Below are 24,085 nucleotides of genomic sequence, written 5' to 3'. Positions count from 1 at the left end.
GTGCAATTACTCCAGAACCCTCCTAAATGGCCTTCTGATCTATGCCCTCAAAACTCTTCTTCCTATAATCTCTTGCCATCTAAATTATTACATTTACCAAACCAAAGTGAGTCTTCCATTCATCATGGTCCATCCACTTCGTACCTCTGGCCCCCACAATTATTTCTCCCACAAGATAATACTCATAATACTACATCTTTATCTACACATTCTTCCCTCTCTACCTTATTCCAAAATACAGATAGAATCATAGATCCTATCAAGAGTGAAATAATAAATATAATAAAGAAACTAAAAAATCACAAGGCGTGTGGTCAAGAGAATATTCGTAGTGAATATTTAAAAACGGACCCTATATTATCCGCCGATATACTATTCCCTATCATATCGAGAGTATGGAAGGAAGGGATCTGCCCTAGTGATTGGCTATCGGCTACCCTAATTAATTTTCCAAAAACTAAGTACCCTAAAACTCTAGAGGATTGGAGAGGAATCTCACTAAATTCTATAATTTATAAGATTTTCACTAACATAATCCTAAATCGACTCAAACCTTTTATAGAACGAGATTATGTGGATTCAATAGTTTCATTTAGAAAGGGGCATAATGCTCTTGAGGCTATTCTCAACTTAAAGATACAAATAGAGAAATCTATAATACGAAAAAGGCAATTAATAATTATAGCTCTGGATTTTAGGAAAGCTTTTGATACGATTATTCATGATAGGTTATGGATAGCATTAGAAGAAGTTAATACTCCAACTTCTTTGGTAAAAATATTAAAAAATATCTATAATGATTACTCGATACAAATTATCCATGCGGGTCATAAATCAACAAAAATACCAGTTAAGATAGGTTTGAAACAGGGATGTGTCCTTTCTCCTCTTCTTTTTAATTTTATTACAAACTATATCATAAAAAGAGTGACTAAACAATGTTTAGCTCAGATTCCCATCGTAAAATTTAATATTCTTGCTTTTGCCGATGATATTTGCATTATAGGAGATTCTATATCACACCTCCAATTGCTAGTGGACATGATGACCCAAGTTGCTGATTTTTTTGGTTTAAAAATAAATATAATATTCTCCCCTCCAAACATGAATCTAACGATACAAGGAAAAATAGCAGAAGTTCAACAATTAAAATATCTAGGAGTGATACTGGATAGAAAAGGAAATACTAAACTAGACCTAATAGCTAAAATAAATAAAGGCAGACTGAAATATAGATCTTTTATGAAAATATGGAGTTCGAATCAATTATCAATTCCGTTAAAGATTCGATTATTTAAAACTTTAATATTCCCCTCCTTAATCTATGGTATAGAAACTTGGAAAGATACCAAACAAGAAAGTAAAAAGATGCAAACGTTCATTAACAAATGTCTTAGATATATTACCAAAACTTTCTACCCGTATAATACTTCGAATCATAATCTTTGGTCCAGATGTGACATTCTCCCTATATATAGACTATGTGAATATAGGAAAATCGAAATATTAGGGCACATTCTCAGACAAGCCCCAAACAACCTAGTATATCAAGCCCTTTTTATTACCCCTTTGGAAGAATTATCTCTCAAACCTTTCCTATCCTACAAAAATAGTTGGTTTGGTAGAATAAATCGATCATTATCGGACATAGATCTATCTTGGGAATTCATAAAACGTGCTTCGTTAGATAGAAAAACTTACAAAATCGTATTAAGACTTATTTACGAACACTTGACGAATAACTGCTGAGAATGTAACAAGTAAAGATGATTAAATTAAATTTAGTTTAGTTTATTATTTAAAAATACAATTCCATATATTACTTTGATATATAACAAGTAAAGTTGAGTAAGTAAAGTTATTTTATTTTATTACTTAAAAATACAATTTCATATATTGCTTTGATATATATCTAAGAGTTGAAGTTATTTGAATAGGGCTATAGTAAATGAAGGCAGATTAAATTAGTGCACATTGTAAGATAAATTCTAATAGATTACATTACATTATGAGATTTAGGTCTAATAGATTAAATAGATAGATATTTTTAACTAAATAATTATAAAAAATAATATAATTATATCTTCTAACTAAATAATTGGGAATAAATCGTAAATAAACTAAATAAAATTTAATAATCATAATAAAAATTAAGACTAACTATAAAAAAATAATTTTAGATAATTAACTAATGACTAATAATTTGTATTGGATGATACAGTACTACTATTTTTTCCTTTTAAATATGCTCATAATCTTATTCCCTACGCTATTATTATTATTGGATTGGGTGAGTTCCACTCCTCTTAATAATTATATCTGGATTACAAGGTTTGTTGGTATCCTTGAGGAAAAAATCGGCATAATTATTATGGAGGATAGGGCCTCTATAGTAATTCACGTTCGCTCATTTTGGGCAGGTCCATGACCAACGTGCTAGATAAGATAAGATAAGAATTATAATAATATAGTCATACCTTATAAAATAAGTTTAAGCTCTTTGCTTGTAATATGCAGGTTAGCAATATAGCAATTTTTATTCAAGTTTATTATCAATCTTATTTACTTTATGCAATATATATCTAAACTGAAGATTCCATATAAGAATATCCAATATTGTAATATTCATACTAAATTAAAATATTAGCTCTAAATTTTAAAATATCAAAAAATTTATAGGCTACCATAAAATTTTTTTCAAATGGTCAACCTAGTTTATAATTTTCTATAAAATAGGGAATAAAATTATATGAAATTATATAAAAATAGTAAAATATTTTTATTGATAATTAGAATTCCAAACTTTATTCATCATATCATATAATAATAGCCTATTTATATATATGATTTTTTTTTTATAAGAAAATAAATATAACTATAAAATAAATAAATATATTTTTAAATATTTAGAGATATTTTAATAAAAAATTTAAGTAGAGGGGGTAGAAGTAAAATTTTCAAGTAATCTCTATAAATTGAATAATTATTTTATAATAACTTTTTTTTTCATTATAAAGATATCCAATATAATTATATGTTTATATAAATATAATAAAAACTTGTTTTAAATTTTTTATCTATCTGTCTGACCCATACCATATATTTTTATCTAATTGGCCACATATCCAAAATTTTTTATTTATTAATTGTCCAGCCTGGCCCAGTTTATTATAATTTTTGCTTTTCATGGCTTGGATAATTTTAATTTAATCTAAAATTTTACCTAATAGGATCTTCTAAAGACTAAAGGTTTTTGATAGTGAAGATACTTTATACACACTAACTTCCAGAAAAAAAGATTTAAAATTTATAAATTTTGAATCCTCATAGATTTTACTTCATATGTATACATTTTTGAAAATTATTAAAAAATTTATTTATGAACATTTCAGCTTGTTTTATATCTGATTATATATTGTAAAGCTTATTTGATAAAATTTTCCATAAATTGTCTATATCTTCAATTACAGATAATAATTCTCTTTTTTAATTTAAAGATAGATAGCTATGAGTCGCTGTACATCATGCAACAATAATAGCTATACAAGCTTAACCTCTAATAAAAAAAATTCTTTTCACAGGTTATTTCTTTTAATTAATTTTATTTATTATTTTATAATATTCTTTTTTTATTTTAAGACATTAATATTATTTTTTTTAAGATTCCCTATTAAATAAAATTTATCTTAATTACGGCTTTAATCCATTGTGATAGCAAAAAAATTTTATTCCAACCAAATACACCAAGCTTTGTGGAGCAAGTTTATGTTATTTTGGACATTTGCCATATGATGAAACTCCTTAGAAATCTACTCGGCGATAAAAAAATTTTAATCAATAATGGAGTAGTAATTACTTTTAAAATATTTCCTAAATGTTATTTTTACAAAGGGCATGACTAAAATACGCGTCCCCGAAAACTACGCGTCCCTATGCGTCCCCGGTCAAAGAGGTTTAATTTATATAATATTAATATAAAATCTTATTTAGCTTCATAAAATAAGTTAAAAAATGTTTTTTATGATTTTTTAAAAAAAAGATATCTTAGTAAAATTTTAAAAAAATTGTTTTTTTACATGAAAAAACTACGCGTCCCCGGTCAAGATATATTTTTTTAAAAAAAATAAAAGCAGATTCATATTTATCTCATTAAATGGATACAGAAAATGTTTTTTTTTGATTTAAAAAAAAAGTGGTAAGTTAGTAAAATTTTATAAAAACTAATTTTTTACATGAAAAAACTACGCGTCCCCTATCAAGATACAGTTTTTTTAGAAAATAAAAGCAGATTCATATTTAGCTCATTAAATGGATATAGAAAATGTTTTTTTTGATTTAAAAAAGAAGTGAAAACTTGGAAAAATTTTGAAAAAACACTCATTTTTTTCATTTTTTGACTAAACTACGCGTCCCCGGTCAAGATATATTATTTTTATAAAAATGAATATAGAATCGTGTATAGTTTTTTATGGAGATTCCGAAAATGGTATTAATAAAAAAAATTTTTTAAAAAAAATTAATTTTCGAAATTTTTTTTTTGACTAAACTACGCGTCCCCGGTCAAGATACAGTTTTTTTTAGAAAATAAAAGCAGATTCATATTTAGCTCATTAAATGGATATAGAAAATGTTTTTTTTATTTAAAAAAGAAGTGTTAACTTAGAAAAATTTTGAAAAAACACTCATTTTTTGACTAAACTACGCGTCCCCGGTCAAGATAGATTATTTTTATAAAAATGAATATAGAATCGTGTATAGTTTTTTATGGAGATTCCGAAAATGGTATTAATAAAAAAAAATTTATTTTCGAAAATTATTTTTTTGACTAAACTACGCGTCCCCGGTCAAGATACATTTTTAAAAAAATAAAATAAAAACAGATTCATGTTTAGCTCATTAAATGGAAACAGAAAATATTTTTTTTGATTTAAAAAAGAAGTGTTAATTTAGTAAAATATTTAAAAAACACTTTTTTTTTCATTTTTTGACTAAACTACGCGTCCCCGGTCAAGATAGATTATTTTTATAAAAATGAATATAGAATCGTGTATAGTTTTTTATGGAGATTCCGAAAATGGTATTAATAAAAAAAAGATTTTTTTTTGACTAAACTACGCGTCCCCGGTCAAGATTCATTTTTTAAAAAAAAATAAAAACAGATTCATGTTTAGCTCATTAAATGGATACAGAAAATGTTTTTTTTTATTTAAAAAAGAAGTGATAACTTAGTAAAATTTTTAAAAAACACTTTTTTTTTCATTTTTTGACTAAACTACGCGTCCTTACGCGTCCCTGGTCAAGATAGATTATTTTTATAAAAATAAATATAGAATCGTGTATAGTTTTTCAAGGAGATTCTGAAAATGGTATTAATAAAAATATTTTAAAAAAAATATATATTAATAAAATTTCTAAGCCAGCTTCATACACATAATAATGGTGGTAATAATTTCTCAAGCCTGCCAAAGACCATAAAAATTTTTGAATTAGATTATTTTTTAAATTTATATAGGCGGTAGTGGTATAAAAATTATGATATTAAGACGATAATTATAAAAATAATGATTAATTTAAGTTAATTTTAATAAATCAAATATATATGAAGAATTATAACATAATAAAGTTAAAGGGGTGCTCAATGGTAAGAACGTTTGCCTTCGTACCGTTAGGTCGTCGGTTCGAATCCCGGAGTAGGAAAAAAAAATTTAAAAAAAAAATTTAATATTACACTATATAGTCTCCTTAAATTTTAAATTTATTAAGGAGATACGAAAACGTTCATTCTTGATTCCGGCTATTATATATATACTAGTTGATAGCCCGTCAAGAATGACGGGAATTAATGTTCTTAAATTGGATATTAAAATTGTACCTTATAATATATTTTAATTATAATTTTTATTCAAAATAGTTTTCTCACATCAAATATAAAATAAAATAAAACAATATTATATAAAAACGGAGGTGGGCAAAATAAATTCTCACCTCAACTGGCAAGTTCTTCAATTCATTTTATTAGCAATCTAAAATATAAGACTCAAGATATACATATTTAAAAAGCCACAATACCACCCTTCATGCAAAATATTCCATACCTCTATCTATTATACCCTCAAAAAATCCACCAAATAATCTTCAATTAACCTTACCACCCAGATTCCTTTAACCCATATGGATCAAATGCCTCGATCATTATTTTTAAATTATCTATATCAATACAAAATAAATTCTCACCTCAACTGTTGTTTTTGGCAAGTTCTTCAATTCATTTTATTAGTAATCTAAAATATAAGACTCAAGATATACATATATAAAAAGCCACAATACCACCCCTCATTTCCAAGAATACTAGCTTTTATAGTTTTATCAAATTCACTTGATATTTCAATAAAAATCTTGTTACACACATGTTGTTCATTTATAGAATCTTTTAATTAAAAATAATAAATATATTATTTTTATATTTTACATATATAATCTTTTATGATTCCTGTATTAATAATAAATTTTAAAGCAAATAGGTAAAAATAGATATTGTTAACATGTTAAATTAAAATTTCAGTGAAGATGTACTACAGGAAAGTGACAATTGTCATAATCGTTATTTTTGAACCTTTTTAAATTTTTTAAAGCAAATGGGTAAATGAAGATATTGTTAACATGTTAAATTAAATTTCAGTGAAGATGTACTACAGGAAAGTGACAATTGTCATAATCGTTATTTTTGAACTTTTTTGAATTTTTTTAAAGCAAATGGGTAAAAATAGATATTGTTAACATGTTAAATTAAAATTTCAGTGAAGATGTACTACAGGAAAGTGACAATTATCATAATCGTTATTATTGAAATTTTTAAAATTTTTTTAAAGCAAATGAGTAAAAATAGATATTATTAATATGTTAAATTAAAATTTCAGTGAAGATATACCATAAATAATCTTTATTTTTGATTTTTTTATATATAAAATTGAAAACTGATAATTGTCATATGTAATATTTTTAAAGTCTTTTTATTAAACAAGGTTAGAATAAAGATATTTTGAAAATTATTTATTATTTCAAAATTATTAAAAAAATATATTGTTAACCAGGTTTGTTGTTAATAAGGTCCTATCCCATTTAATTTTAAAAAATAACCGATCTAATTTTTTTTAATAAAAAATATTGGCTCATTATGTTTCTTAAATTTTTGATGGCTTTTAGATTGTAAAATATTAAAAAGTGGTGCCTTCTAACTTCTATAATTTGAGCGTTATTTAAGTAAAGTCGTGCTTTTACAATGTACAACGACATTAAACAGCAAGAACTCAAATTTATATTACGAGCCAAATATATTTATGGATTGTCAAATTCTTGGTTTTTTAGTTTTGATAAAATAATAAACCTGACCTAACTTATTCAATTGGATAGATTTAGTTTTTTTTATACTGAAAATATTTTATATTTTTTTTATTTTAGTCTATCAATTCGAGTCGCGAAAGGCAGTTTTAAATATGAATATTTATTGTAAACCTAGCATATAAATATTTCTCCTTTTAAAATTCAACCCATACTTTTTGATCCTTCACTACAAAGGTGGAAAAAAATCCCTTAACTACAAAGGTGGGGTCTATTTTATCCCAAATTTTGATTAATATCTCAGAACATATTAAAACTTGAGATCTACAAATACAATTTTGAATATATATTCAAATATTATTGGAAATAATAAATACAAAATCTTAGATTAATAGTTACTTCTAAAAACAGTTATGCAAATTTTACTAAAGTTACTAAAATAAAAATTTTTTTCTGAGACCTTTCTTTAATTATATTTTGATCACCATAAAGTATTTAAAAAAATGCAAATTTTATTATATATTTTATTAAATGAATGTCGAATATAGATAATTATATAAATTTTATAAAAAGATATCAAATATTAAATAAAATACTAATCATCAAATATCATGTAAATTTTTGTACTAACATTCACGACAAAATGTATGCATATGATCTAATGAATTTTTAACAATTTAAACAAATAAATGTTGTTTTTACCTCCTTCACTCTTGGACAATCTTTACATACTCCCTTTTTATTAGTTGGAATATGTTTTTCATCAGTTATATTGAGAATATCCCCAATGTTGTTACGTATTAATCTACATATACTACTCTCTAATTGTCCCATACATAATATTTCTCTATAAAATCAAGATCTACAAAATAATTCTCTACAAAATAATTCTCTACATTCATTTTAAAATCATTCTCTATAAACGACATTCTCTATAAAACCATTTGTTATAAATGCATTCTCTATAATTGTTTTCTTCTCTATAAATGTTTCTCTATAAAATACATTCTCTATAATGGTTTCTCTATAAAGACGTAAAACCACATTATTATTATTAAAAAATTTTTTATATATAATTCTTTTTATAATAAAAATAAAAACTTCACCCTTCGCCTTCTATTTTATTTGAAAAAAAATTAGTTTTAAAATTTTGGGTTATATTGATGGGGGATTTCTTAACATGTGATGTGTTAATGAAATGGGGGATTTATTAAAAAAAATTTTAAGATTATATAAAAATCTCTCTAAAATTCTTTCTTTTTTATTAGTTATTCAGAGTCAGATAAAATATAACATTATATATTTTTTTTTAAATATATAATTCTTTATATTAATAAAAAGAAAAACTTCTAACGTTTCCTCGCCTTCTATTTTTTTTCCTTAAAAAAATTTTAAATACCCCTTTCCTTTTATTATAAATCATACATATACATAATCATAATTTTCTTTTTCGTTTTATTTTTTCTTTCAGATTAAGATATATGAAATTTTTTCTTTATTAAATAAAAAATTTTTAATTAATATTATGAAAAAATTCTCTTATATCTAACTTCTTTTTATTTGACCAAGACAATATTTTTGCAGCATGCAGCTCATGCCATAAAAAGCTCAAATCAATTCCATGTAAGATATTTTAAATATATTTTATTTTTGTTATTGGTTTTTTTACAACATCTTTAAATTTTGGTGATCTAAATTTTGCTTCACAATTAGGTATATTATCTAAATTTTTTAAGCTAATTCTTTTTAAGATACTTTGGCCTTTTTAAAAATTGAATTAAAGGATAATTAAGAAGAATATTATAATTTTTTTTCTAATTTTAAAGTCATTCAACATACTACAAAACCTATATGTAACAAATGATTTATTACGGAATTAAAATAAGTTCGATACCAATTATATATACCCCACCAATTGTTTTCTTTTTATATTAGGCCTACCTAGTTTAAAAATGACTTAATAACCTACTAATTATATGCATTTTAAAGCGAATCTTAAAAGACATATTTTCAGTCAACATCCTAATATTGCAGCTAATTTAAATTCAAATGAAGTTAACAATTTAGATATATCAACATCAAGTTCGCAGTCAAACGAGAAGACATCTCAAACAATTAAAATTGTCATGAGCAAATCGAAAGTATTTTTTATTACATACATTATTAAACAATAAAACACTACAATTATGATTATTGTTGGTAAATCGCAGAGTTGTTAAAATATACTTTTTAAATGGATCTAGGTAGAGAAATAAATATTAGTCTAAAAAGTTATAGATACAAATACAATTTTAAAAATGTATCTTGTACAGATACAATTTAAACAATTATCAAGATTGTTGTATCGATTATGTTTTTAAAAAAATTATATATGCTTTTTATATAATTATCTAATTTAACTATTACAATTATCCAATTCAATTGATCTTAATAATTAGAGACCTGCAAAAGTTTACCGGCCTCGCACAAGCAGTATTCGGGCCGTGTACGGGAATATTTTTTAAAAAAATGGGAATCAAGCCAGACTAGGACCTAATTTTTTTTAAACTGGGTGGGGTCGGACCATGTAATTTTTTTAAATACACCTAAATTTATCAATTTTATAATGAATTTTTTATGTAATATTAAATTATTTGATTTTTATGTAAAATTTAATTATTTGAATTTTATTTATAGAAACTAGACGCCATATAACATATGTCTTATATTTTGAGTAATTATAAAAATTAATTTCAATATTTAAATAAATTTATACCGGGCCGGTCCTGCAAAATATTTCGGGCCGAGATTGAGATACTATACATTATGCAGATCACTATTAATGATATACTGAAATTTTCAAAGGATTTTAGCATGACAGAATATTAATTTTTATTGTTCTTCATGGCAATTTGCAGGTTTATCCTGGTAAGCCAGCTTTTTTCCCTCTGATTTTATATTAAATTAAGATTTATAGCAAATTTTAAACACCCTTCTATAATTTGGGAAAGTTATGAGTATTTATTATATCTACATATTATTTCGATCATGATTTCTTAATTTATATGGGGCTTGATAAACCATAAACATCAATTATGGCACTTAATAAGTTTTAATATTTTATATATATATTTTTTATTAAAGTAGTTTTAATTTTTTTTAATATATATCAGACACCTGCAGAAATACCATTTGCACGGCCCCGTCAGGATTTTTTTTTAAAAAAATTTTAAGATCAGGCCCGGCCGGTTTTTTTTTAAAAAATTTTTGGGCCCTGTTCGGAATTTTTTAAAATCATATTCGACCTGACATATACAAAAATTTACCTATTCGGTATTTTATCATATTTTTCGGCGAGTATTATCATTTAATATGCATATTAGCTAATGTTGTTAAACAGCTCGTTTTGTGCCATTTTTAAAAACGGCTAACTCAATATTTTTGCCAGAAATATATTAACTATGCCTCGAAATTTTGAAACTATATGTCCAGACCTCTGCTCCTTCTTTGAGCAAAATTTTCAGGTTTGCATAATATTTTTCTGAATAAAAAACTAATTAGCCGTTTTTAAAATCGGCTCAAAACGAGCCATTTAATGAAATAAAATAAATTTTGCATTAAATTATTTTTTATTTATTATTAAAAAGTGTATCAAAATGTATCTTAGAATGAATTTCAAATCAGATACAGTTACTTCTTAAATAATATCTAAATACAGATATTTCATTTTTATATCTAGATATTTTAACAACTCTGGTATCGTATATTTTAATTTTTTAAATGCTATTTGACTCAGATTTACGTTCAGATAAAAAATTATCTGATTGATAACAAAATAAAATTAAAAGGTATTTTTTAATCTGATTTGATATGAAAGTTGAATTTTGCAGGACTTTAATTATTAATCTTATCTTAAATCTAAATAATTTTAAAAAAAAATTTAGGTTTACGAATCGGTTGTGGGATTAATTGCTATTAACAACTTGCCAATCAATTTAGTTACATATGAATCATTCAAGCTATTATTAGATCCAATAGTCCAATCATTGAATATGACTTTAAACAAACACATCGTAAATGATAAAATAAAATATGCGGCATCAGAAATAAGATGCCTAATAATGCATCAAGTAAAAAATAAGCTCATTTCTTTGAAGATAGATACAGCCACAAGATTTCAAAAATCAGTGTTGGGGGTTAATGCCCAATTTATTATAGATGATAAGATTGAAATACGAACTTTAGGCATGTTAGAAATTGTAAAGGCGCACACGGCGTCTAATTTAAAGGAAGAAATAGAAAATTTATTAAAAAAGTATAATATATGTTTGAGCCAAATATACAGTATCACTGTTGACAATGGTGCCAATATTATAAAAACCGTGGAAATGATAGCTGAAGAACAGCTAATTACTCATATCGATCTTTCTGAAGATGCATTCTCAGAATATTTGTTACAAAATAGCGATAATGAGTCCTCGCAGGAATATAACGACTCTTCTCAACCAAATAACGATTATAATAATATAGAGATCACCCAGGAAAATAACAGTGATATTTCAAATATACATGATAATGATTCCTCTGGGGAGTATATAATAAATAATCTAAATCAAGATGATAACATACATTTTCAACATGATAATCAAGAACAAATAAATGATGATATGGAAAATTTATTAAATGATCTAAGAAAATCATTTGGGCTGATTTGTGTGCGATGTTGTGCCCATACTATTCAATTAGGAGTTAATGATTATATAAAAAAATTTCTAAAGGAGGATTTAGAAGATATAAGATCTATTCTAAAAATATGCAAATCACAAAAATATAAAAGTTTATATTCATTAGAAAAAATTAACAAACCAGTGCTGGACACTGTTACTAGGTGGAATAGCACCTATAGAATGCTAAAAAACCTAAAGGATAATAAAATATTTTACTTAAAAATGGGCCATATATATTTAGAAACTTTTATAAATTCAAGACTCTGGGATAGAATTGACGCATATCTCACCGTCTTATCTCCTGTTAATTTATGTACCATTAAACTGCAAGAAAAATCTTGTACAATCGGAGATTTTTTTAAATTATGGCTTGAATGCAAATTAGATTTAGAGGAAATAAATAATGAATCCTCGAATAATTTGATTAATTGTGTGGATTATCGTCAAAAATATCTTTTTGATAATAATGTTTTTAGAAGTGGGATCTACATGGATCCCAGATTTAATTATCAGAATGGAATCTATCCATCCGAAAGTGATAAATTGCTGGCCAGGGTAAATTTATAATATATAACTTTAAATTAAATAAATTTATTTTACTTTAGGAACATCTGATGTCTACGTGGAGACAAATACAAATTTTTAATAAGCCAAAAGATAATCCAGCTCTGAGTGGCTCTCCTTTAATCCCTGTAAGTTGTAAAAACCAGATTAGATGTATATTTGGAGCGAGAAAGCGCTAATGCTCCAATATACCAAAATATTGAAATCCTTGATATGAAGACCAAAATTAATGCTTTAATATATGGTCAAAAATTGCCATCTGATCAAAATATTTTGCAATATTGGCAATCCAAAAAATTTCAGGATCCGGAATTATATGCCCTATCGCGAGTAGTTCTAGCCGCTCCTTGCTCTTAAGTATCTGTTGAGAGATCATTCAGTGCTCTGGGATTGGTCCTTACACCGCTACGAACAAGATTAGAGAAATCTATATTAAATGATATTTTATTAATTAAACTTAATAAAAGTGTATTAAATAACGTTATATTTTGATTTTTATTATATTTATATAAAATTTTTATTTGTATATATTATATCATGTATTATTTAATTATATATAATCATTTTACTAATTAAAATACGAATAATTGAAATACAAAATAAAATTGTTACCCAAACTCTTGAAGTACTGAAAAAAATCTAAATTCACAAATACTTGTTTTAAGTGCTGAAATTTTTAAAATTGAGGTCTTTATAGTCCCACCTTTCTTTTGATGAAAGATAAATTTGTTTTATTAAATCATGTTTTTGGGAATTTTATATAAATATAAGTGCTAAACTGCTAGATTTTCAAAAAGGGCTAAATTTAATAAAGAAAAATACTAAATATATTTGAGGGGAATTAAATATTTTTAACTTACCTAAACCTTGACATTTCGCTGATAAATGTCCAAACTTTTGTGCCATCTATGACCACAATCTTAAGGCTTACATGACGAGGTAACGTTTGAAGTTTTTATTAATAAAAAAAATATATTTTAATGTTATATTTTATCTGACTCTGAATAACGAATAAAAAAGAAAGATTTTTAGAGAGATTTTTATATAATCTTAAATTTTTTTTTTAATAAATCCCCCATTTCACTAACACATGTTAAGAAATCCCCCATCAATATAACCCAAAATTTTAAAACTAATTTTTTTTCAAATATATCTGAATCTGAAAGAAAAAATAAAATGAAAAAGAAAATTATGATTATGATTTATAATAAAGGGGTATTTAAAATTTTTTTAGGGAAAAAAAATAGAAGGCGAGGAAACGTTAGAAGTTTTTCTTTTTATTAATATAAAGAATTATATATTTAAAAAAAAATATATAATGTTATATTTTATCTGACTCTGAATAACTAATAAAAAAGAAAGAATTTTAGAGAGATTTTTATATAATCTTAAAATTTTTTTTAAAAAATCCCCCATTTCACTAACACATCACATGTAGTGTTGTTAAAACGCCGCGAGTCGCGACCCCGACCCAAACCTCGGGTCGTTTTATTCGACTCCGACTTAATGTTTGGGTCGTTTTTTTGACTTCGACCCGAGTTCAAGCCGAAAAAAACGACTTCGACCCAAAATATGGGTCGTTTTTTTCGACTTCGACCCAAGTCCAAGCCGAAAAAAACGACCTCGACCCAAGTCCAAGCCGAAAAAAACGACCTCGACCCAAAATATGGGTCGTTTTTTACGACTCCGACTCAAAATTTGGGTTGTATTTTTCGACTCAAACTTGACATTTGGGTCGTATTTTTCGACTCAAACTTGAAGTTTGGGTCGTATTTTTCGACTCAAATTTGAAGTTAGGGTCGTATTTTTCAACTCCAACTTGAAGTTTGGGTCGTATTTTTCGACTCCAACTTGAAGTTTAGATCGTATTTTTCGACTCCAACTCAAAGTTTGGGTCGTTTTTCTGACTCAGACTCAAACATCGGGTCGTTTTCAATCCGACCCAAAATATGGATCGTTTTTTTTAAAGACGCCTTAAAGTTAGGGTTGCTTTTTTTCATCTAACCAAATATCTTGATCATTTTTTTCGACCAAAAGTCAAATAACATTTAGTAGATATTAATATTATAGGCGGGAAAGTTTCTTAAAGCTTCTTTAAATTATAACGCTCTGGATTAACTATTCCATCATAGTTATTTTTTAAAATTTTTAAGTAAAGATGTACCATAGATAGGTGACAATTGTCATAATCGCTATTTTTGAACTTTTTCAAATTTTTTTAAAGGAAATAGCTAAAAATATATATTCTAAACATGTTAAATTTAAAATTCAGTGAGGATGTATCATAGATAGGTGACAATTGTCATAATCGTTATTTTTGAACTTTTTTCAATTTTTTTAAAGGAATTAGCTAAAAATATATATTCTAAACATGTTAAATTAAAAATTCAGTGAGGATGTATCATAGATAGGTGACAATTGTCATAATCTTTATTTTTGAACTTTTTTCAATTTTTTTAAAGGAAATAGCTAAAAATATATATTCTAAACATGTTAAATTAAAAATTCAGTGAGGATGTATCATATTGTCATATTCGTTAATTTTCAACCTTTTTTAATTTTTTCAAAGGAAATAGCTAAAAATATATATTCTAAACATGTTAAATTAAAAATTCAGCGAGGATGTATCATAGATAGGTGACAATTGTCAATCTTTATTTTTGAACTTTTTTCAATTTTTTTAAAGGAAATAGCTAAAAATATATATTCTAAACATGTTAAATTTAAAATTCAGTGAGGATGTATCATAGATAGGTGACAATTGTCATAATCGCTATTTTTGAACTTTTTCAAATTTTTTTAAAGGAAATAGCTAAAAATATATATTCTAAACATGTTAAATTTAAAATTCAGTGAGGATGTATCATAGATAGGTGACAATTGTCATAATCGTTATTTTTGAACTTTTTTAAATTTTTTTAAAGGAAATAGCTAAAAATATATATTCTAAACATGTTAAATTTAAAATTCAGTGAGGATGTATCATAGATAGGTGACAATTGTCATAATTGTTATTTTTGAACTTTTTTAAATTTTTTTAAAGGAAATAGCTAAAAATATATATTCTAAACATGTTAAATTTAAAATTCAGTGAGGATGTATCATAGATAGGTGACAATTGTCATAATCGCTATTTTTGAACTTTTTCAAATTTTTTTAAAGGAAATAGCTAAAAATATATATTCTAAACATAATTAAAAATTCAGTGAGGATGTATCATAGATAGGTGACAATTGTCATATTCGTTATTTTTGAACCTTTTTTAATTTTTTTAAAGGAAATAGCTAAAAATATATATTCATGTTAAATTAAAAATTCAGTGAGGATGTATCATAGATAGGTGACATTTGTCATAATCTTTATTTTTGAACTTTTTTCAATTTTTTTAAAGGAAATAGCTAAAAATATATATTCTAAACATGTTAAATTAAAAATTCAGTGAGGATGTATCATAGATAGGTGACAATTATCATAATCGCTATTTTTGAACTTTTTTCAATTTTTTTAAAGCAAATAGCTAAAAAAATATATCCTAAACATGTTAAATTAAAATATCAGTGAGGATGTATCATAAATAACGGACAAAAAATGGTTATTATATATACGAGTAGTTAGGTACATAATAATTTTTAAGTGATAAAATGAGATGCTAATATATTTCTTGTAATTTTAATTTATAATAAAATTCTTAAATATGTTATTGTCATAGACTGGGTTAGAAAATCAACTATCACATAAAGTCATCTATGTTTTATTCATATTATATTTTTAAGTTTGAGGATATAAAAATATTTCCTCTTTGATGTTACTAGTTAGGATAAAATTTACTTGGCACATCTTACAATGATATTTATACTTGTTTTTTTTTCGAGAATAAATTTTATGCAATATCTCATAAAGGAAATTACATATCATTGTACAGAGAAATAACTTTGTATATATTATCTGCACCCATATCTTTTTTTATCAATCTCTATCGATGACATTTTAAATTATATTGGAAACTATATTGTGTAGATTTCTAAATATTAATTTAAAATAAGATGCTAGAATTAATTATAGATATATCTTAATAATTTGTATATGCATTTATTATTTAAAATCTCTCGTTTTAACCCTATTTAGCAAGAAAAATATTGACTAATCCTGAAAATTGGACAACTTTTATTAATAAAATTTATGTTACTCTTTAAAATTAAATTATAATTTTAAAAACAAAAATTGAATAAAAAAAAAAATTAAAATTTAATTTGGCTACCCTCAAAAATAATAAAAAAAATTTGGAAAGTTAAAAAAAATGATTATTAATCATATCCCTATCCCTAACAATGAAGAAAAGAAAAAATCTCAACAAATTTGCCGTCTAGCTGGCACCACGCCAAGTAAAATAAAATATCTTTTTTAATTTTAGAATTTAAATAGTCACTTCACTTCCATATGGAATTTTTAAACTAATAAAACAATAAATTTTTTTTATAAGTATTTGCGATTCCGGATGCATTTTTTTAATATAAAATATGAATTTTTTTAAATATAATTTAGTAATTTAGGCGAGCCATATTTTTCAAAAATGTAGTGTTAAGTCGAGTTTTTTTAAGTCGTACTGTAATTCTGAGCGTTTTCCGTACTTTTGCATGATGGCTAAAGATTTTTTGTCGCAGCAAAGTACATCCGTTGAGAGCGAGCGTGTCTTCTCAAGAGGGGTGGACACCGTAACAAAGAAAAGAAATCGCATGGCCTCCGAAACACTTAAACAGTGTTTATGTTTAAATTCATGGGATATCAATATCATGAATAATAAATTTTATATATAATTTTTATATCTATATATATTGTTAATTTTTTGTACATTAATAAATATATATAATTTAAATAAAAATATTTAAACTATAAATGTATCAAATATTTAAGATGTTTTGAGCTTAGTATTCTTGTTTCAGGCTGTTGTTTTTTATGAATACTGGAGAATATTAGTGTTTTAATATTATTTGACTTTAAATTGATAACTAAAATAGTTTTTGATATTAAGATATAGAATTTTGAACACTTGAGAAAAATTACACATTAAAATTGATACTGGGATTAACTTTGAACCATGTTATAAAGCGCTTACTTTTTTTCAGGCGTTAATTATTCACTATTTTATTAAGAAGAATATTATGAGAGCAATTTTTCTCATAGATTATATAAAGGTATAGATATCTATTATCAATTTCAGGATTAGTCAATATTTTTCTTGCTAAATAGGCTTAAAACGAGAGATTTTAAATAATAAATGCATATACAAATTATTAAGATATATCTATAATTAATTCTAGCATCTTAATCTTTTAAATTAATATTTAGAAATCTACAAAATATAGTTTCCAATATAATTTAAAATGTCATCGATAGAGATTGATAAAAAAGATATGGGTGCAGATAATATATACAAAGTTATTTCTCTGTACAATGATATGTAATTTCCTTCATGAGATATCGCATAAAATTTATTCTCGAAAAAAAAACAAGTATAAATATCATTGTAAGATGTGCCAAGTAAATTTTATCCTAACTAGTAACATCAAAGAGGAAATATTTTTATATCCTCAAACTTAAAAATATAATATGAATAAAACATAGATGAGTTTATGTGATAGTTGATTTTCTAACCCAGTCTATGACAATAACATATTTAAGAATTTTATTATAAATTAAAATTACAAGAAATATATTAGCATCTCATTTTATCACTTAAAGATTATTATGTACCTAACTACTCGTATATATAATAACCATTTTTAGTCCCTTATCTGTGATACATCCTCACTGATATTATAATTTAACATGTTTAGGATATATTTTTTTAGCTATTTCCTTTAAAAAAATTTGAAAAAGTTCAAAAATAGCGATTATGACAATTGTCACCTATCTATGATACATCCTCACTGAATTTTTAATTTAACATGTTTAGAATATATATTTTTAGCTATTTCCTTTAAAAAAATTGAAAAAAGTTCAAAAATAAAGATTATGACAATTGTCACCTATCTATGATACATCCTCACTGAATTTTTAATTTAACATGTTTAGAATATATATTTTTAGCTATTTCCTTTAAAAAAATTAAAAAAGGTTCAAAAATAACGAATATGACAATTGTCACCTATCTATGATACATCCTCACTGAATTTTTAATTTAACATGTTTAGAATATATATTTTTAGCTATTTCCTTTATAAAAATTTGAAAAAGTTCAAAAATAGCGATTATGACAATTGTCACCTATCTATGATACATCCTCATTGAATTTTAAATTTAACATGTTTAGAATATATATTTTTAGCTATTTCCTTTAAAAAAAGTGAAAAAAGTTCAAAAATAACGATTATGACAATTGTCACCTATCTATGATACATCCTCACTGAATTTTTAATTTAACATGTTTAGAATATATATTTTTAGCTATTTCCTTTAAAAAAATTGAAAAAAGTTCAAAAATAAAGATTATGACAATTGTCACCTATCTATGATACATCCTCACTGAATTTTAAATTTAACATGTTTAGAATATATATTTTTAGCTATTACCTTTAAAAAAATTTAAAAAAGTTCAAAAATAACGATTATGACAATTGTCACTTATCTATGATACATCCTCACTGAATTTTTAATTTAACATGTTTATAATATATATTTTTAGCTATTTCCTTTAAAAAAATTAAAAAAGGTTCAAAAATAACGAATATGACAATTGTCACCTATCTATGATACATCCTCATTGAATTTTAAATTTAACATGTTTAGAATATATATTTTTAGCTATTTCCTTTAAAAAAAGTGAAAAAAGTTCAAAAATAACGATTATGACAATTGTCACCTATCTATGATACATCCTCACTGAATTTTTAATTTAACATGTTTAGAATATATATTTTTAGCTATTTCCTTTAAAAAAATTGAAAAAAGTTCAAAAATAAAGATTATGACAATTGTCACCTATCTATGATACATCCTCACTGAATTTTTAATTTAACATGTTTAGAATATATATTTTTAGCTATTTCCTTTAAAAAAATTAAAAAAGGTTCAAAAATAACGAATATGACAATTGTCACCTATCTATGATACATCCTCACTGAATTTTTAATTTAACATGTTTAGAATATATATTTTTAGCTATTTCCTTTATAAAAATTTGAAAAAGTTCAAAAATAGCGATTATGACAATTGTCACCTATCTATGATACATCCTCATTGAATTTTAAATTTAACATGTTTAGAATATATATTTTTAGCTATTTCCTTTAAAAAAAGTGAAAAAAGTTCAAAAATAACGATTATGACAATTGTCACCTATCTATGATACATCCTCACTGAATTTTTAATTTAACATGTTTAGAATATATATTTTTAGCTATTTCCTTTAAAAAAATTGAAAAAAGTTCAAAAATAAAGATTATGACAATTGTCACCTATCTATGATACATCCTCACTGAATTTTAAATTTAACATGTTTAGAATATATATTTTTAGCTATTACCTTTAAAAAAATTTAAAAAAGTTCAAAAATAACGATTATGACAATTGTCACTTATCTATGATACATCCTCACTGAATTTTTAATTTAACATGTTTATAATATATATTTTTAGCTATTTCCTTTAAAAAAATTAAAAAAGGTTCAAAAATAACGAATATGACAATTGTCACCTATCTATGATACATCCTCATTGAATTTTAAATTTAACATGTTTAGAATATATATTTTTAGCTATTTCCTTTAAAAAAAGTGAAAAAAGTTCAAAAATAACGATTATGACAATTGTCACCTATCTATGATACATCCTCACTGAATTTTTAATTTAACATGTTTAGAATATATATTTTTAGCTATTTCCTTTAAAAAAATTGAAAAAAGTTCAAAAATAAAGATTATGACAATTGTCACCTATCTATGATACATCCTCACTGAATTTTAAATTTAACATGTTTAGAATATATATTTTTAGCTATTTCCTTTAAAAAAATTTAAAAAAGTTCAAAAATAACGATTATGACAATTGTCACTTATCTATGATACATCCTCACTGAATTTTTAATTTAACATGTTTATAATATATATTTTTAGCTATTTCCTTTAAAAAAATTAAAAAAGGTTCAAAAATAACGAATATGACAATTGTCACCTATCTATGATACATCCTCACTGAATTTTTAATTTAACATGTTTAGAATATATATTTTTAGCTATTTCCTTTATAAAAATTTGAAAAAGTTTAAAAATAGCGATTATGACAATTGTCACCTATCTATGATACATCCTCACTGAATTTTAAATTTAACATGTTTAGAAGTTATATTTTTAGCTATTTCCTTTAAAAAATGTGAAAAAAGTTCAAAAATAACGATTATGACAATTGTCACCTATCTATGATACATCCTCACTGAATTTTTAATTTAACATGTTTAGAATATATATTTTTAGCTATTTCCTTTAAAAAAATTGAAAAAAGTTCAAAAATAAAGATTATGACAATTGTCACCTATCTATGATACATCTTCACTGAATTTTAAATTTGACATGTTTAGAATATATATTTTTAGCTATTTCCTTTAAAAAAATTTGAAAAAGTTCAAAAATAGCGATTATGACAATTGTCACCTATATATGATATATCCTCACTGAATTTTAAATTTAACATGTTTAGAATATATATTTTTAGCTATTTCCTTTAAAAAAATTGAAAAAAGTTCAAAAATAACGATTATGACAATTGTCACCTATCTATGATACATCCTCACTGAATTTTTAATTTAACATGTTTAGAATATATATTTTTAGCTATTTCCTTTAAAAAAATTGAAAAAAGTTCAAAAATAAAGATTATGACAATTGTCACCTATCTATGATACATCCTCACTGAATTTTTAATTTAACATGTTTATAATATATATTTTTAGCTATTTCCTTTAAAAAAATTAAAAAAGGTTCAAAAATAACGAATATGACAATTGTCACCTATCTATGATACATCCTCACTGAATTTTTAATTTAACATGTTTAGAATATATATTTTTAGCTATTTCCTTTATAAAAATTTGAAAAAGTTCAAAAATAGCGATTATGACAATTGTCACCTATCTATGATACATCCTCACTGAATTTTAAATTTAACATGTTTAGAAGTTATATTTTTAGCTATTTCCTTTAAAAAATGTGAAAAAAGTTCAAAAATAACGATTATGACAATTGTCACCTATCTATGATACATCCTCACTGAATTTTTAATTTAACATGTTTTAGAATATATATTTTTAGCTATTTCCTTTAAAAAAATTGAAAAAAGTTCAAAAATAAAGATTATGACAATTGTCACCTATCTATGATACATCCTCACTGAATTTTTAATTTAACATGTTTAGAATATATATTTTTAGCTAATTCCTTTAAAAAAATTGAAAAAAGTTCAAAAATAACGATTATGACAATTGTCACCTATCTATGATACATCCTCACTGAATTTTAAATTTAACATGTTTAGAATATATATTTTTAGCTATTTCCTTTAAAAAAATTGAAAAAAGTTCAAAAATAACGATTATGACAATTGTCACCTATCTATGATACATCCTCACTGAATTTTTAATTTAACATGTTCAGAATATATATTTTTAGCAATTTGCTATAAAAAAACTCAAAAAAGTTCAAAAATGTCGATTATGACAATTGTCACTTATCTATGGTACATCTTCACTGAAATTTTTATTTGACATGTCTACAATATATATTTTTATCTATTTCATTTAAAAAAGTTCAAAAATAACCATCATAACAAATGGCTCTTTTCTATGGTACATCTTTACTTAAAAATTTTAAAAAATAACTATGATGGAATAGTTAAATCAGAGCGTTATAATTTAAAGAAGCTTTAAGAAACTCTCCCTCCTATAATATTAATATCTACTAAATGTTGACTTTTGGTCGAAAAAAATGATCTAGATATTTGGTTAGGTGAAAAAAAGCAACCCTAACTTTAAGGCGTCTTTAAAAAAACGATCCATATTTTGGGTCGGATTGAATAAAACGACCCGATGTTTGAGTCTGAGTCAGAAAAACGACCCAAACTTTGAGTTGGAGTCGAAAAATACGATCTAAACTTCAAGTTGGAGTCAAAAAATACGACCCAAACTTCTAGTTTGAGTCGAAAAATACGACCCCAAACTTCAAGTTGGAGTCGAAAAATACGACCCAAATTTCAAGTTTGAGTCGAAAAATACAACCCAAATTTTGAGTCGGAGTCGTAAAAAACGACCCATATTTTGGGTCGAGGTCGTTTTTTTCGGCTTGGACTTGGGTCGGATTCGAAAAAAACGACCCATATTTTGGGTCGAAGTCGTTTTTTTCGGCTTGAACTCGGGTCGAAGTCGTAAAAAACGACCAAAACTTTGAGTTGGAGTCGAAAAAAACCACCCAAAATTTGGGTGAGCTCTGTTCGAGCCGACTCGGCTAAGCCGATTAACAACACTAATCACATGTTAAGAAATCCCCCATCAATATAACCCAAAATTTTAAAACTAATTTTTTTTCAAATAAAATAGAAGGCGAAGGTTGAAGTTTTTATTTTTATTATAAAAAGAATTATATATAAAATTTTTTTTAATAATAATAATGTGGTTTTACGTCTTTATAGAGAAACCATTATAGAGAATGTATTTTATAGAGAAACATTTATAGAGAAGAAAACAATTATAGAGAATGCATTTATAACAAATGGTTTTATAGAGAATGTCGTTTATAGAGAATGATTTTAAAATGAATGTAGAGAATTATTTTGTAGAGAATTATTTTGTAGATCTTGATTTTATAGAGAAATATTATGTATGGGACAATTAGAGAGTAGTATATGTAGATTAATACGTAACAACATTGGGGATATTCTCAATATAACTGATGAAAAACATATTCCAACTAATAAAAAGGGAGTATGTAAAGATTGTCCAAGAGTGAAGGAGGTAAAAACAACATTTATTTGTTTAAATTGTTAAAAATTCATTAGATCATATGCATACATTTTGTCGTGAATGTTAGTACAAAAATTTACATGATATTTGATGATTAGTATTTTATTTAATATTTGATATCTTTTTATAAAATTTATATAATTATCTATATTCGACATTCATTTAATAAAATATATAATAAAATTTGCATTTTTTTAAATACTTTATGGTGATCAAAATATAATTAAAGAAAGGTCTCAGAAAAAAATTTTTATTTTAGTAACTTTAGTAAAATTTGCATAACTGTTTTTAGAAGTAACTATTAATCTAAGATTTTGTATTTATTATTTCCAATAATATTTGATTATATATTCAAAATTGTATTTGTAGATCTCAAGTTTTAATATGTTCTGAGATATTAATCAAAATTTGGGATAAAATAGACCCCACCTTTGTAGTTAAGGGATTTTTTTCCACCTTTGTAGTGAAGGATC

The 24,085-nt window shown here is 24.5% G+C and overlaps 1 protein-coding gene across 4 annotated transcripts; it reads left to right on the top strand.

Annotated features, from left to right (window-relative positions):
• The first annotated feature begins 2,460 nt into the window (after positions 1-2,460).
• Positions 2,461-13,185, top strand: LOC135930663 (protein PFC0760c-like). 4 transcript variants are annotated; one of them, XM_065467476.1, is made up of 8 exons: positions 2,461-2,517; positions 3,498-3,581; positions 3,663-3,848; positions 3,892-3,952; positions 8,908-8,961; positions 9,328-9,479; positions 11,262-12,599; positions 12,650-13,185. In XM_065467476.1, exons 3-8 carry the CDS (start codon positions 3,789-3,791, stop codon positions 12,785-12,787), a joined length of 1,803 nt encoding a protein of 600 aa, XP_065323548.1. In that variant the 5' UTR covers positions 2,461-2,517; positions 3,498-3,581; positions 3,663-3,788; the 3' UTR covers positions 12,788-13,185. The 4 variants fall into 4 exon arrangements, with proteins under 4 accessions (XP_065323548.1, XP_065323546.1, XP_065323547.1 ...); XM_065467474.1 differs by having other exon boundaries at positions 2,473-2,517; positions 3,502-3,581; positions 3,716-3,848; XM_065467477.1 differs by having other exon boundaries at positions 2,490-2,517; positions 3,502-3,581.
• The last annotated feature ends 10,900 nt before the right edge of the window (positions 13,186-24,085 follow it).

This window comes from Gordionus sp. m RMFG-2023, unplaced genomic scaffold (genome assembly GCF_954871325.1).
Source record: "Gordionus sp. m RMFG-2023 unplaced genomic scaffold, tfGorSpeb1-WG-v2 contig_235, whole genome shotgun sequence".
NCBI lineage: Eukaryota > Metazoa > Nematomorpha > Gordioida > Chordodea > Parachordodidae > Gordionus > Gordionus sp. m RMFG-2023.
The sequence above is the reverse complement of the archived record's forward strand: the minus strand, read 5'-3'. Positions and strand labels throughout refer to the sequence as shown.

Bases quoted from the DNA above. Each gene is read 5' to 3' on its own strand.
- LOC135930663 (XM_065467474.1), top strand. The intron at 3,582-3,715 runs GTTATTTCTTTT...CCATTGTGATAG, and splicing joins AAAAAAAATTCTTTTCACAG to CAAAAAAATTTTATTCCAAC. The intron at 8,962-9,327 runs GTAAGATATTTT...TGCATTTTAAAG, and splicing joins AAAGCTCAAATCAATTCCAT to CGAATCTTAAAAGACATATT.